At 44.0% G+C, this 13821-nt stretch overlaps 1 protein-coding gene and 1 long non-coding RNA gene across 2 annotated transcripts in view; one reads left to right on the forward strand and one right to left on the reverse strand.

Moving 5' to 3' along the window:
* MAP7 (microtubule associated protein 7) overlaps positions 1 to 4705 on the reverse strand; it is a 163068-nt gene extending 158363 nt beyond the window's left edge. Inside the window, exon 1 of the mRNA XM_073671305.1 lies at positions 4547 to 4705. Within this exon, the coding sequence (XP_073527406.1) occupies positions 4547 to 4634 (88 nt within the window). The 5' untranslated portion in view covers positions 4635 to 4705. The remainder of the gene's footprint in view (positions 1 to 4546) is intronic.
* The window catches only part of LOC141257135 (uncharacterized), a 65161-nt gene continuing 55805 nt past the window's right edge, over positions 4466 to 13821 (forward strand). The window contains exon 1 of the long non-coding RNA XR_012318028.1: positions 4466 to 4697. This is a non-coding gene — a long non-coding RNA (uncharacterized lncRNA). The remainder of the gene's footprint in view (positions 4698 to 13821) is intronic.

Consider the following 13821-nt stretch of genomic DNA (forward strand, 5'->3'; position numbering starts at 1 on the left):
TATTGAGATAACTTTTGCTAAATAAGCATTCCCATGTACTTTTTTTTTATTAAATGTGTGTCTATAGCGTGTAAGTATTGTAGTGCGAGTGCATTAATATACTTACCTACCGCTGCTCTCCGGTGTACATTGCCATTCCGCTATTCTTCTGAATGATGACAAAGCAACTGCGACTAGCTGGCTCACCATATACTCTATGCATGAGCCAGAAGTCTCTTTTACAAAGAAAGCCTATGGGGCCTCATTCTGACGCTCCATAGACTTACATTGTAAAAGCCACTTCAGGGTCACGCACAGTGCATTACAGACCCTCCAAGTCACAGAGGGGTGACGTCACTGAGAAGCGGAGCAGAATGGCATTGCACATTGGAGAGAGCGGCCATAGGTGAATATATTAATACACTCACACTATCTGCACATACACACACATTTAATAAGAAAAAATTTACATAGGAGTGCTTCTATAAGTCCAAGTGGGCTTGTACTTCTTCTCCCTGTATGATACTGACCAATCATAAGCAGGCAGCAACACACTGGAGAAAGAACACGTCCCCACAGTAGCTTAGAGCAGGTTTCTCAGTGTATGAGATGCAATCACACTAATGTCTGCTGTGCTCAAGCAACTTGTACTCGCTCTGCAGTGAGATCACTCTGTCATTACATCTCATACAGGAGCAGTCTGTTCTGAGCTACTCCTGTGTGAGATTTAATGACACTCTTCTATGATCTCACTGTAGAGCGATTACAAGTTGCTGTGGACACAACAGACATAAATGTAGTTACCAATACATCACTGGATAGGCAGTGTGGGGGGAAGGGCAGTACAGCAGAGGTGTCTGCGCTATGAGAGGAAGAGAGCTATTAGAAGTGTTTGCAATGTAACACAGCTAAACTCAGCTGTGCTACCCCTCCCCACACGGGGACCTTATCTGAAAGGTGTTAGTCATCTGTGCCTTTTAATCATGCAGAAGGTTAGACCAGGTGATCAATGCTGTATCCTTACATCTCATACGGAGAAACCTAAGCTAGTGTGGGGTTGTGTTTTTATTCTTCTGTAATGCTTACGAGTAGTCCACATCAAACAGGGAGGGGATGTACATGCTCCCAGTGAAAATTGACTAATAACATCCACTTGTACTTAAAAAAAATTCATTAGATGCCTAACACTTTGCTAATATCTCCGCAATGGAGAGGCAAAAAAAATAACAACATTTTATTTCGCACTGCTGCCACTATTACATCTTGTGCCTAGTTCAACGTGATATATTTAGTGAAATGTCATCTTTAAAGAATAACAGGCAGACTGGCTGCAGGCACCACAAGAGAGCATGTGAGCTCACTGCAAACTGTCTTGTTATTATTGAGTCCAATGTATGCTCTGGTACGCAGCTTCTAAGCTCCCTCCAGTGGTGACTGCATAAGTGGTGCGTCCTCATTTAAATCACTCTATGCAGGAGACTTGGAGCTTTGGTTCAGAAAAATGGAGTGATTCAGCCCATGAAAATATATAAATATGAATATATTAACTCTGCAGCTCCTGCAGTCTCAGTGGGTCCATCAGCAGTGACTTCACATCCATCATTCATGTGTCCACTGTAGCTTATCACTGACATCATCTATGATGGCTGCATGGTCGGCAGGGCACAGTACCTGGCCACAGCAGTCATAAGAATGATGGAAGTGTAAGTTGTCATTGCTGCAGAATTGGCAAGACCATCAGAGTGCGGCATTTTTGTTCTCCACTCTTGCACCATATCTTAAAAGACCTTATTAATGGGAATCTATCAGTAGGATTTTCTCTCCTAAGCCATCTATATGGACATGTCAGTCAAAGGAAGCTGAATAAAATGATACCTTGCTATCTGTGATATGATGTCTTTATTCTAGAAATATCCATGTTTCTTTCATATATAAATGAGCTGTTCAGGGCTATGGGCCAGACATAGATCTCTGAGAATCTGCCTCCAGCTTGTTTTACATGAAGGTGGAGTTACCAGTGTGATGTGTAATGGCTGCTGTCCTGATCTCACTGCAGAGCTGTGTGTGATTATACCTGACACATCTGCAGGTTCCTCTCAGCTTCCAGCTCACAGGTAGACAGGGTTATAATATTATTACAATACAGCAGAGCTGTGAGAGCTGCAGCAAATGTGTCTGTAAGAAGACGAAGTTCAGTTCTGCTGTTCTGTGTTAGTTACACGTCTCACACTGGTAATGGCTCCATTCATTAAAAATAAGCTCTGGAGGCAGATTCTCAGAGATCTGTATCTGGGCCATGGATCTTAATTGCTCATGAACATATAAAAAAAACATGGATTTCTGTGGAATAAGACATCAGATCACAGATATCAAGATATCATTTTATTCAGCTTCTTATGACCTACATGCCCATATAGACCTCTTAGGAGGGTAGATCCTACTGACAGATTCATTTAAAGTACAGCAGGTAGTATTTTTTTGTGTAACTCCAACTGGTCATAGTTACGTGTAAACAAATAGGCGAGTGCCTGAGCAAAGCTAATCCACCCGCTGAAGGCGAGTAATATCTGGATGGACTGCACACAAACAATACACAGCAGGGTATGGGTGATATACATATTCCTAGATCAGCTCTATATGCCTTTTTTTCCAAACAGTATATATCGGATATATATGTGTGGAAATAGAAAAAAAATATGACATTTTGCAATTGTCATAAGTCAAGTGAGGTCACTTGTCCTATTATTTTGACAGAGGCGCATACTGTCACATTCTGCTTAGTGTGCACTCTATTTGCTCACGGCTCAGTGACACCCCGTGAACTCTCACCATTACCCATTGGTGAGTAGGCACAAACAGTTAACTGGAAATCCAATTTCCCACCAAGGCTCCGCAGCTATGCATTCAGGAGAAGGGCAGTGGCTGTCAGCCATGACAGGCAGCCATCTACTGAAGGGCAATAGGCAGCAATAGATCCCCGAGAGGGGAAAGGCAATTATTTAGTCTTTTGGATTAATTCAATTACTACCTGATCTAAATGTGCACCAATGTCATCTGTGCCACATACCATGTAGTGTGTGTGTATAGTGTGGCACAATATAATCCCATTCATCTCATATACCAGGTCCTGCCATCTTTACATTGTCATGTATTCACTGTTTTGCAAATTCTTGTTTACCTCATATAGATGAAGTCATAATTAGAATATTTGCTTCATTTAGAAGCAGCAATTATGTAGACGTGCCATCAGTAGGATCAGATGTGCTGTCAGCAGTGTGCCATTAGTAGATCAAATATACAATCAGTAGATCACATGTGCATTCATCATCAGATCAGGTGTGCCACCGTTGGATCAGGTGTGCCATCATAACCAGATGAGATGTGCAACCATTGAGTCAGATCAGGTGTGCCAGCCTAATCAGATGAGATGTGCCACCATTGGATCAGGTGTGCCACCAGTAGGTCATGTGTGCCACCATTGGATTGGATCAGATCAGGTGTGCCACCATAATCAGATGAGATGTGCCACCATTGGATCAGATCAGGTGTGCCATCATAACCAGATGAGATGTGCAACCATTGAGTCAGATCAGGTGTGCCATCATAATCAGATGAGATGTGCAACCATTGAGTCAGATCAGGTGTGCCAGCCTAATCAGATGAGATGTGCCACCATTGGATCAGGTGTGCCACCAGTAGGTCATGTGTGCCACCATTGGATCAGATCAGGTGTGCCACCATAATCAGATGAGATGTGCCACCATTGGATCAGATCAAGTGTGCCATCATAACCAGATGAGATGTGCAACCATTGGATCAGATCAGGTGTGCCACCATAATCAGATGAGATGTGCAACCATTGAGTCAGATCAGGTGTGCCAGCCTAATCAGATGAGATGTGCCACCATTGGATCAGGTGTGCCACCAGTAGGTCATGTGTGCCACCATTGGATCAGATCAGGTGTGCCACCATAATCAGATGAGATGTGCAACCATTGAGTCAGATCAGGTGTGCCATCATAATCAGATGAGATGTGCAACCATTGGATCAGATCAGGTGTGCCAGCCTAATCAGATGAGATGTGCCACCATTGGATTAGATCAGGTGTGCCACCATAATCAGATGAAATGTGCCACCATTGGATCAGGTGTGCCACCATTGGATTAGATCAGGTGTGCCACCATAATCAGATGAGATGTGCCACCATTGGATCAGATCAGGTGTGCCACCATAATCAGATGAGATGTGCCACCATTGGATCAGATCAGGTGTGCCACCATAACCAGATGAGATGTGCCACCATTGGATCAGATCAGGTGTGCCACCAGTAGGTCATGCATATATAATACCTGTGTAATACATAGTACATGCAGTAGCATACAGAAGGCACACACAGTACAAGCCTCTCTATTCCCATACAGTGTGTGTACTAGGAGCGAGCAGCCCAGAGAATGACACGGTGGTTACTGACCCCATGATGACATGTATCACACGAGCACAGGTGACAGCCCCTATGGTCCGTGTACAGGAGCGCGCCCAGGTGTACACGTCCGTACTTGCCCTCACCTTCTGCCTGCGGGTTCATCAGGACGGTGTCACTGGGGGACTCGGGAGAAGCCTTTGGTTCTTCTTGCATTTGCTGATTCTCCGCCATGACTAGGCTGACGTCATCCAGGAGAAGTGGCCCCTCCCCTCCCGGAGCTCCCGAGCAGGACAGGTGAGTTCCACGTAGGTGAATTCCTGCGGTCAGTCGCCATCTGCTGGCTAATAGCGGTACTGCAAGAGGTGAGAGTTGTAGGAAGAGCTGCTTGAGATATGAGGAGTGGGGGTAATAATGTGGCGCCTGCGGAGACTGAGAGCCTTGTCCTGCAGGGAGAATGGAGAATGGAGAACCCGTACATTGGCTCCAGTGTTACTGCTCCCCATTCTCAGCAGTAGTGGAGTAATGACCTCCAGAAAGTGCTCGGCCCAGCACACTCCTCCAGTGCACATTCAGGGGGTGTTCACATACTGTTTTCTGTCCAGCAGTCAAAAATGTCCAAAGCCACCTTGTTTTCTATCCTGAAGCGTTTTTGTTCACATTTTGGCAACATTTTTCGTTGGCGATTGCTGTAATTTCTGTGGATAATTTTTTTTAACCCTTCCACCACCTTGGGTGTTTCCGTTTTTTGCTCCCCTTCTTCCCAGAGCCATAACTTTTTATTTTTCCGTCAGTATGGCCATGTGAGGGCTTGTTTTTTGTGGGACGAGTTGTACTTTTGAACAACATCATTAGTTTTACCATATAATGTACTGGAAAATGGTAAAAAAAATTCAAAGTGTGGGGAAATTGCAAAAAAAAGTGCAATTCCACAATTGTTTTTTGTTGTTTGTTTTTTTTACCATGTTCAGTAAATGCTAAAACTGACCTGCTATTATGATTCCTCAGGTCATTACAAGTTCACAGATACCAAACATTGGTTCTTTTTTATTTAAGTGGTAAAAAAAAATCCAAAGTTTGCAAAAAAAAAGTCACCATTTTCCAAGACGTGTAGTGCCTCTATTTTTTGGGATCTGGGGCTGGATTAGGCCTCATTTTTTGTTTTTGTGCTCCGAGATGACGCTTTTATTGATACCATTTTGGGGTAGATATGATCTTTTAATCGCCCGTTATTGCAATGTTGCGGCGACCAAAAAAAATTAATTCTGGTGTTTTGAGTTTTGTTTTTTCTCATTACGCCGTTTACTGATCAGATTAATTATTTTCATATATTGATAGATCAGGCGATTCTGAACTCGGCAATACCAAATATGTGTATATTTGATTTTTTTTATTATTTATTTTGAATGGGGCAAAAATGGGGTGCTTTGAACTTTTATATTTTTAATTTTTTTTTAATATTTTTAAAAACTTTTTTTTTACTTCACATGCTTCAATAGTCTCCATGGGAGACTAGAAGCAGCAATCATCCGATCGCCTGTGCTACACACAGCACTACAAAAGTGCACACTTGCTATGAGCACTGACAGCTGGGCGGCACTCATAGCATCCCAGCAATGACAACCGAAGGGGTCTCCTGCAGACCCCAGGTTGTCATGCCAGCACATCAGCGACCCGCTATCATGTGACACGGGCGCCGATGGGCAGAGCTAATGATGCGCTTCCGGTGCGATCATGTTAAATGCTGTCAGAGTTTGACAGTGGCATTTAACATGTTAATAGCTGCGGGTGGATCGCGATTCCATCAGCTGCTGTTAGGGGCACATATCAGCTGATGAAACCAGCTGTCATGTGCCTGAAAAGGTGCAGGCTCAGCGCCGCAGCCCGCACCAAAAAGGGGGCGACCTATGATTTGTGATGTACATCTGACAGCAGCATTTAACATGCAAACGTCGGAGTGGGAGGACAGGGTATGGTGGTGCCCACCTGCTAAAAAAAACCCCTCTGTGAATACATCCTCAGAGTATGTGCACAATACATCTTTTACACTCAGGTGAACTTGCTGAGTTTTTTAAAGGGAATCTGTCAGCAGGTTTTTTTCTATGTAATCTGAGGACAGTATGAGGTAGGGGCTGAGACACTGATTTCAGGGATATGTCACTTATTAGGCTGTCTGCTGTTTCAATACAATGAGTGTTTTATCAGCAGGAGATTATTACTGCCTCGACCACTGTACACAAGAGCTCTGGTCCTACCACGCCCTCTCCTCTGATAAGCAGCTCACTGTCAATATACAATGTACATGGAGAACCTGGTGTTTGCAAGGCTAGCTTTCTGAGCTCTGCTACATGCTACAGCTAAAAACTCTGATTGTGTCAAAACTGCTGTGTAAGGGTGTGGCCAGTGACTGTCGTGTTCCTGCCCCTGAAGACAATAATTGCGTAGTGTTTTTGTACATGTATTGTGATATCTCAAGTGTGAACTATGTCATATAGTTTTAAGGATGTAATGTGTAATAATGCATAATGTTTTAGCTATGTATATGTATGTACTGTAAAGGTAATGCCTGGGACACGATTTTCCTGTAAAGTGCCAGGGCGTTATGGAGCAGCAGCTCGACCACGGCTACCGCTTTTGGCCACTTTATAAGTGGCATAGTTGGCAGCACGAAATCATGCATCAAGAAGACTTGACGGATGCGGTGATTCGTGAGAAAACCAAGATGACAGCCAACCCAAAGACGGCAGATGGAAGCTCCACCCGTCGTGGGCATTGGCAAATCAAAAAGGCACAAAGACCCATCCAGCCTGTCTAGAGAGCTTGGCCTATCATGAGCGGTGCCCCCGATTATTGCGGCGCAGCAAAAAAGAAACCCTGCCTGTTGTGGCGAGTCAATGAAAAACAGGCAGGTCCTCACAAAAAAATCAGCAGGCGAGCCGGAAGTAGCTCTACCCAGGGAGAGGCGGAGCAACGGAAGAGTTTGCCTCAAGCAGAGCAGGCAGACGCCATTACTGGTGAGAATGATAAAGAAGGATCAGCAAGTGATGCCGCAGTCCGGAGTGACAGAGAGAGAGAGACGGTGTCACGGGTGTGTCAGAGAGAGAGAAAGTGTCACGGGTGTGTCAGAGGTGACAGACAATCGCCCTGCAGTTGGTTGCAGGAGATCTCTACGTTAGGCATTACAGACATCTTCTTACAGGCTGGCTGTCTCTAGGACCAGCGGCTACCTCCCTCTGGCTAATTAGCTCCCTGGTCTGGGTGTATAAATATCTAGTGTGTCTGAGAGGGGGGTGCCGGCGATATTCATTACTACTTGTGAGGCTTTAGTAAGAACAGTACTTCGTCCTCTCTGGAGCTTGAGGCTGAGTGTGCATTTGTCTGGAGTCGTCTAAAGTTAAGCAATCCGCCACCTGTTTGTCTATCCTTGTTGTCTATAGAGTTTAGTGGAGGTTGACTAGTGCTCATCTCCTCCCATCCCTAGCCTTAGCCATACGCCAGGGAAAGTCAGGGCGAGGCACGCTTGCGGTGATTGGTGAAGAGCCAATATAGGGATGGTAGTTGAGACAGGGTGACACTAGACCAGACTAGGAGGTCTCCCCTTCCCCCTTTCCATAGAGTCTGGGCTCCCTTTCCCTTTTCCCTTTGTGTTGCATTAAGTCTTTCCCACACCTGGCATGACAGATGGCCGGTGGTATGACATAGCACTCCATGGGGGACCAGGAAGGTCCAAGTGGAAGCGGCAGCTGACGCGGCAGTCAGAGGAGGTGCGGCTGGATACATTGATGAAATCGGAGGTTCCACCAGAGGTCCCAAGTCAAGAGCCAAACCCCAAGGCAGAAGCGGCCATATCGATGTGGCCGAAGCCCTGCGGCAGGGTGAAGTGTCTGACGTCCCTGATGGCAACATGACTGGTGAGTACCTCACAGCCTCCTAAAGAAATATGGGTCACAGTTTACGTGTCCCAGGGCCCCTATTTGACCATGTATGTAGGAAACTTGATGGCAAGGAGACCTGGGTCTGAGAATGATCGTGGGATCTAAAATGGCAGTCGTGAGAAACAGGTCAGCCCTGACCAATTTTAGTAGTGCTTATTGCACGTAAAGAAGAAAGGAACTGTTCTGGGTTCCTTTTGGCAGGAAGCCCAGTGTTGACTAGGATCCCCCGGTGTTGGCCAAAGGTTTGTGTGTCCCCCCACATTTTGTTTTGCTCACGTTTACGCATTCCCCTGCTGGAAATGTTAAAGGGTCTCAAACCCTTTTTGTCCCTATGGACTGTGCACATTGTCACCATGGACTCTGTCCCATCTCCCCATGGACTCTGCCTCATGTTTTTCCATGAACTTTGCCCCAATAGACTGTGAGCCTGCCACATGGGCAACATTGTGCAATTTAAAGGAACTGTTGTTCACAAAAAGGGAGAGGAGGAAACGGACGACCTGATGTTCCAGCTGGGTCAGGACTTTATGGACTGTGCTCCTGGACTGCTGGAGATGTTGATGTGATGGCCAATGAGCCTCTAGTTGAAAGTACTTGGACACTCCGTGTCAGGGTCCCAAACCAGTGGGACCAGGGTAATGCAGACTCATGAAAATAATGGATTACTCGATGTCCCAACTGAGTTAAAGAAACTGGACTGTGCCCATGGACTGTTGGGCAGCTGTTGTGTGGGCCTAAGGGCTGTTGTTTTAAAAGAACTCTCTCTCTGACCGACACTTTTATACCCCTGGAAAAAGGAAACGTTAACTTTATGTGGAAGTGTATTTTATGTATTTGAGGTTAGCATTGTTGTCTTGCAGGTTTCAGAATGGTCGAGGATGACCATTTTCAAAGAGGGGAGGAAAATAAGGGTGTGGACAGATAAATGCGGTAGCCATAGAATATCTCAACTTCAGCAAAGCATTTGATAAAGTATCTCATACTATCCTTATTGAAAAAATGACCAAGTATGCGATTGACAAGGCTACGCTTAGTTGGATTCATAACTGGCTCAGTGATCGTACTCAAAGACTGGTAATAAATGGTTGCACAGCCAATTGGAAGAGTGTTTCAAGTGTGGTACCACAAGGCTCTGTCCTGGCCCCAGTGTTGTTCAAAATCTTTATAAATGATCTAGATAACGGAACTGAAGGTAAACTAATCAAATTTGCAGATGATGCAAAGCTAGGAGGGATAGCTAAGACTAGAGAAGAACATGAAAGGATTCAGAAGGATATAGATAAGCTTGAACAATGGGTAGCGATTAATAGAATGATATTTAACAGGGAGAAATGCAAGATTCTACATCTGGGCAAGAAAAACCAAAATTACCTCTACAGAATGGGAGGAATAGAACTAAGCAACAGCACATGTGAAAAAGACTTGGTTATACTAATAGATCACAGACTATTAAAGTCAACAGTGTGATGCAGCAGCAAAAAAGGCAAACACGGTTCTGCGATGTATTAAGAGAAACACAGAGTCTAGATCACGTGAAGTGATTATACCCCTCTACTCCTCTTTGGTCAGACCTGTTCTGCAATACTGTGTCCACTTCTTTTAAAAAAGACATTGAAAACCTGGAACAAGTTCAGAGAAGAGCTACCAGGATCATGAGCTGACAACCAGACAAACAATGAAAGGACATACAGGGATAAATGAAAATACCAAGCATACGAAATATGCACTCACTGACAACAGAGGGAAAACACTGAAGGGATTAGGAAGGTAAACAAAAATAGAAGAGGAATGGACTAAGCACACAGCCAAAACACCAAGCAACAGTCACAGAACAACTCTCCTTAATCGCCTCTACCGAACACCAAATCCTGCACTCCTCACCAGGCAGTACAAGACTTAACACTGGCAATCCAGAATTGCCAGAGCAAAAAATATATAGGAGAGTGAAGTGGCTGATACTGCACAGCTGAGAACTTCCAAGAAGAAAGCTACAGAGATTCAAAGCTGAGAAGTTTAACTACTACACTGCTGAAAGAAACTAGCACCATTTAATAAGAGGGAGAAGTGATTTTATTTAATGCAGGAGTATGTGAACTCAGACGTTGCGGTCTTCTGGCTCCTCTCTGTTGTGGTAAACCTGTAACAGGCATGTGTGGGGAAAAAGGGCACAGAATTTCAGGAAAAGAGCATCTTGTCAACCATTAAGCATGGTGGTGGATCAATCATGCATTTGGGGTTGTGTTGCAGCCAATGGCAAGGGGAACATTTCAAGGGTAGAGGAAAGAATGGATTCAATGAAATTTCAATAAATTCTTGATGCAAACATGACACCAGCTGTAAAAAAGCTGAAGTTGAAAAAAAGGATGGCTTCTACAAATTGATAATGATCCTAAACACATGTCAAAATCCACAATAGACTACCTTAAAAGGTGAAAGCTGAAGGTTTTACAATGGCCCTCACAGTCCCCTGATCTGAACATCATTGTAGATCTGTTGCTAGACCTCAAAATAGCAGTGCATGCAAGAGGACCCAGGAATCTCTCAGAACTGTAAGAATTTTCCAAGGAAGAATGGATGAAAATCCCTCTAACAAGAATTTAAAGACCCTTGGCTGGCTATAAAAACTGGAATGACTCAGCTGTGTGCATCCATCCTCCCTCCCTCATCCATTTATCCATCCATCCATCCATCCCTCAACCATGCATCCATCCCTCATCCATCCGTCACTCCCTCACCCATCCATCCACACACACATCCATACACACATCACTATAGACTGAGGTTGTGCAGCAGCTGAGGTGTATTATGTGGTACATACAGTACAGACCAAAAGTTTGGACACACCTTCTCATTCAAAGATTTTTCTGTATTTTCATGACTATGAAAATTGTACATTCACACTGAAGGCATCAAAACTATGAATTAACACATGTGGAATTATATACTTAACAAAAAAGTGTCAAGCAACTGAAAATATGTCTTATATTCTAGGTTCTTCAAAGTAGCCACCTTTTGCTTTGATGACTGCTTTGCACATTCTTGGCATTCTCTTGATGAGCTTCAAGAGGTAGTCACCGGAAATAGTTTTCACTTCTCAGGTGTGCCCTGTCAGGTTTAATAAGTGGGATTTCTTGCCTTATAAATGGGGTTGGGACCATCAGTTGTGTTGTGCAGAAGTCAGGTGGATACACAGCTGATAGTCCTACTGAATAAACTGTTAGAATTTGTATTATGGCAAGAAAAAAGCAGCTAAGTATAGAAAAACGAGTGGCCATCATTACTTTTAGAAATGAAGGTTAGTCAGTCCGAAAAATTGGGCAGACTTTGAAAGTGTCCCCAAGTGCAGTTGCAAAACCATCAAGCGCTACAAAGAAACTGTCTCACATGAGGACCGCCCCAGGAAAGGAAGACCAAGAGTCACCTCTGCTTCTGAGGATAAGTTTATCCGAGTCACCAGCCTCAGAAATCGCAGGTTAACAGCAGCTCAGATTAGAGACCAGGTCAATGGCACACAGAGTTCTAGCAGCAGACACATCTCTACAACAACTGTTAAGAGGAGACTTTGTGCAGCAGGCCTTCATGGTAAAATAGCTGCTAGGAAACCACTGCTAAGGACAGGCAACAAGCAGAAGAGACTTGTTTGGGCTAAAGAACACAAGGAATGGACATTAGACTAGTGGAAATCTGTGCTTTGGTCTGATGAGTCCATATTTGAGATCTTTGGTTCCAACCACCCTGTCTTTGTGCGACGCAGAAAAGGTGAACGGATGGACTCTACATGCCTGGTTCCCACCGTGAAGCATGGAGGAGGTATGATGGTGTGGGGGTGCTTTGCTGGTAACACTGTTGGGGATTTATTCAAAATTGAAGGCATACTGAGCCAGCATAGCTACCACAGCATCTTGCAGCGGCATGCTATTCCATCCGGTTTGCGTTTAGTTGGACCATCATTTATTTTTCAACAGGACAATGACCCCAAACACACCTCCAGGCTGTGTAAGGGCTATTTGACCAAGAAGGAGAGTGATGGGGTGCTACACCAGATGACCTGGCCTCCACAGTCACCAGACCTGAACCCAATCGAGATGGTTTGGGGTGAGCTGGACCGCAGAGTGAAGGCAAAGGGGCCAACAAGTGCTAAGCATCTCTGGGAACTCCTTCAAGATTGTTGGAAAACCATTTCCGGTGACTACCTCTTGAAGCTCATCAAGAGAATGCCAAGAGTGTGCAAAGCAGTCATCAAAGCAAAAGTTAACTACTTTGAAGTACCTAGAATATAAGACATATTTTCACTTGTTTCACAATTTTTTGTTAAGTATATAATTCCACATGTGTTAATTCATAGTTTTGATGCCTTCAGTGTGAATGTACAATTTTCATAGTCATGAAAATACAGAAAAATCTTTAAATGAGAAGGCGTGTCCAAACTTTTGGTCTGTACTGTATGTAGATATTTATATATATATGTTGAGTCACAAAAATCAGAATAGAAAGCGATTAAAAATGTTATGTGCCTGAAATGATACCAATAAAAACTTCGACTCAACCTGCAAAAAGCAAGACCTCACATGACTCTGTCTGCAGAAACATAGAAAAATTATAGCTCTAAAAATATTGTGATGCAAAAACTTGTTTTTGAAAAAAAAAAAAAGTTTTTTAGCGTGTGATAGCAGCCAAGCATAAAAAAACTATATACAGTAAATTGGTTATTGCTGTAATCGCACCGACCCAAAGACTAAAGTCGTCTAATCACTTATACTGCACGAGGAACGGCGTAAAAAATAAATAAAACCAATTCTTCACCTGCTGTTGATTTGTTCATTCTGCCTCCCAAAGATTGCAATAAGGCTTATCTCACATTTATCCTGCGCTCTGCGCTGAGCACTTACGCCGGGGTTTCCGTGTAAATCTCTGAAATACGTGATTCAGACGGAACCAACGAAGGAAGATTCCCTATAATGAGGCAGATGGAGACACTGAGGACGCCAGCTGGCCTGTGATCCCACGGTGTCCATCCTTTAAAGCGTGAATAAAAGCACGGTCAGCCACAGTTTTGTGCACTTCTGAAAATAAGAACACCGCTGAGCAGAGGCCAGATGGAGTCCAGAGTAACTCTGCTGCCTTTTTGCATTGGATCTATCGGGGTTTCATTTGACGTCATTCGGAAATTTAGATGGAAACTCCCATATAAGTGTTCAGCGTAGAGCACAGGATAAATGAGATCCAAAATATTATGTAAAATGTTCCCAATAAAAGCTTCAACTCAATCCACAAAAAAACAAGTCCCCACTCCGTCATCTGTCAATGGAAATATAGATGGGTTCCACGTTACTGATAACACAAAGGCTATGGAAAAGCGCTATGGTACCTCGCTCCCCGAAAAGAAATCCAGCGAATTCTGTGCTCCCAAATCCAAATGCCCCCCTCCCTTCTAAGCCCCAGTGTGCCTAAACCACATTTAGCCCCCACATTTTTGTCACTACTGT

The sequence above is a fragment of the Phyllobates terribilis genome, unplaced genomic scaffold (genome assembly GCF_046119375.1).
Source record: "Phyllobates terribilis strain yellow unplaced genomic scaffold, ASM4611937v1 Scaffold_3__8_contigs__length_932513732, whole genome shotgun sequence".
NCBI lineage: Eukaryota > Metazoa > Chordata > Amphibia > Anura > Dendrobatidae > Phyllobates > Phyllobates terribilis.